This window comes from Octodon degus, unplaced genomic scaffold (assembly GCF_000260255.1).
Source record: "Octodon degus isolate 3935 unplaced genomic scaffold, OctDeg1.0 scaffold00002, whole genome shotgun sequence".
In the NCBI taxonomy this organism is placed as follows: Eukaryota; Metazoa; Chordata; class Mammalia; order Rodentia; family Octodontidae; genus Octodon; species Octodon degus.
The window spans coordinates 27,903,146-27,904,781 of NW_004524578.1; the positions used below are offsets into that span (position 1 = coordinate 27,903,146).

The 1,636-nt window shown below is 41.7% G+C and overlaps 1 protein-coding gene across 1 annotated transcript in view; it reads right to left on the bottom strand.

Annotated features, from left to right (window-relative positions):
- Nucleotides 1-1,636, bottom strand: part of Nusap1 (nucleolar and spindle associated protein 1) — a 32,443-nt gene that overhangs the window by 11,466 nt on the left and 19,341 nt on the right. Inside the window, exon 4 of the mRNA XM_012513961.2 lies at nucleotides 308-492. Coding sequence (XP_012369415.1) covers nucleotides 308-492 — 185 coding nt within the window. The remainder of the gene's footprint in view (nucleotides 1-307; nucleotides 493-1,636) is intronic.

The following is a 1,636-nucleotide window of genomic DNA, read 5'->3' on the forward strand; positions in this document are numbered from 1 at the left end:
ATTAAATGAATCTAGAACCATGAATTATAGGTACCTCATATTCCAGCCTAATTCAGTAAATAGAATTCCAAAAGGAAAAATATCACTAACATAAAAAAATAAAGATTAACCAAATATATCTTACTATCATTACTTACCAAATGTGTGCCTAAGAAAGTTGGATCAAACAAAACTGAGCCCTAATGTAAAGAAAGATGAGAACTTAAAACTGATCTTTGTGTTGCTGCTCCTTTTGTTTTCCCTTTTACTTACATCCCGTCTACCTGAAATCATACCCCTGGCTACACTTTAGAAGTGAACTCCTTACCTGACGTTCATTTTCGTCGCTGAGAGAACAGAGTGCTTAGCTGACCCTTTTAGACTCATAGCGCTCCTCCTGACAGGGCCTTGGGCCTGGCCTTGTGAGCGCTGCTGGCTGGCGGGAGTGCAAGCTGTGGAGAGGCTTCCTGGAGGCTTGGGTGTCATTACCCCTCGTTCACTGCTGGACTGCTTCTGAAGGAAAGAGCATGGTCTCTTACATGGTACTGTCCTTGACAAGTACAGAAGCAGCCCCCATTCCTGTGTCCTGCCCACTTTGAACTGGAGCTATAGCCCTTCCTCCCCTACTCTCTCCTGTGCTACCTGTCTGGCTACTGCTTACTCTGTGTTGTACTGCTGGTGACTGTATTGTGTATCGTGTGAGCACAGAGCCTATCCAAGCTGCCACATACCCAGGTATTTTGTACGTAGGAAGAATGTGGCCAAATAGTTCCCTGTAGCTCTAGGATCTCTTGAGAGTATGTTACAGTTATTACATATAAGCTTAAAGAAGAACCTACTATAGATTTAGCACATAGACTCCACAAATGATTCTTACCTTTTCCCTCGCAGTAGTATTTTAAAGTTCTTAAAAATACCCTCTTCCCCCTCCCCCCCGAAAAAAGGAAGACAGGGAAAGGAAAAGAAATGCTTACTTTACACAACTGTGAAGGGTTCCACTTAGGTTATCATTTTTAGATATTGTCAAGGCAAAAGAATGGGGGCCAGGTGTGGTGGTGCACACCTGTAATCTCAGCACATAGGAGGCTGAGCCAGGAGGATCACCACAATTATGAGGCCGGCCTGGGCTATATAGTGACACCCTGTCTCAAAAAACCAGAAATAAAGTATTGTTCTCACTAGTTGTCAAGTGTCACAAGAAGAAAAATAATTCTGTGTCTGACAATGAAGACAGGACAACCGACTTACTGCAGAAATGTGGCTGATGGAATAAACACAAGAAGTAAAAGCAGTAGAAATAAATACAAGAGCAAAGACCAGAAATATACCAGAAAACTCAAAAAGAATAGACTTTAGATAAAATAGAACAAAAGTCTTTCTGAACCACAAGATCTTTTACAAAGAGACCAAAAACATACTAGAAGATGGCCTCTTTAGCAAATGCTGCTGGGAAACCTAAGGCTGACCTGTATCTCTCACATTTATACTAAACTAAAATATAAATGGGTTGAAGATCTAAAAAAAAAAATAATTTTTTTTTGGGGGGGGATTGCAGCTCAGCCTGCTTTGGGGGCAGGGCTAACACAGCATGTGGTGCCGGGATCAAATCACAGTCCATACTCTTACCTAAGCAGATGTTTTAGACCACTGAGTTATC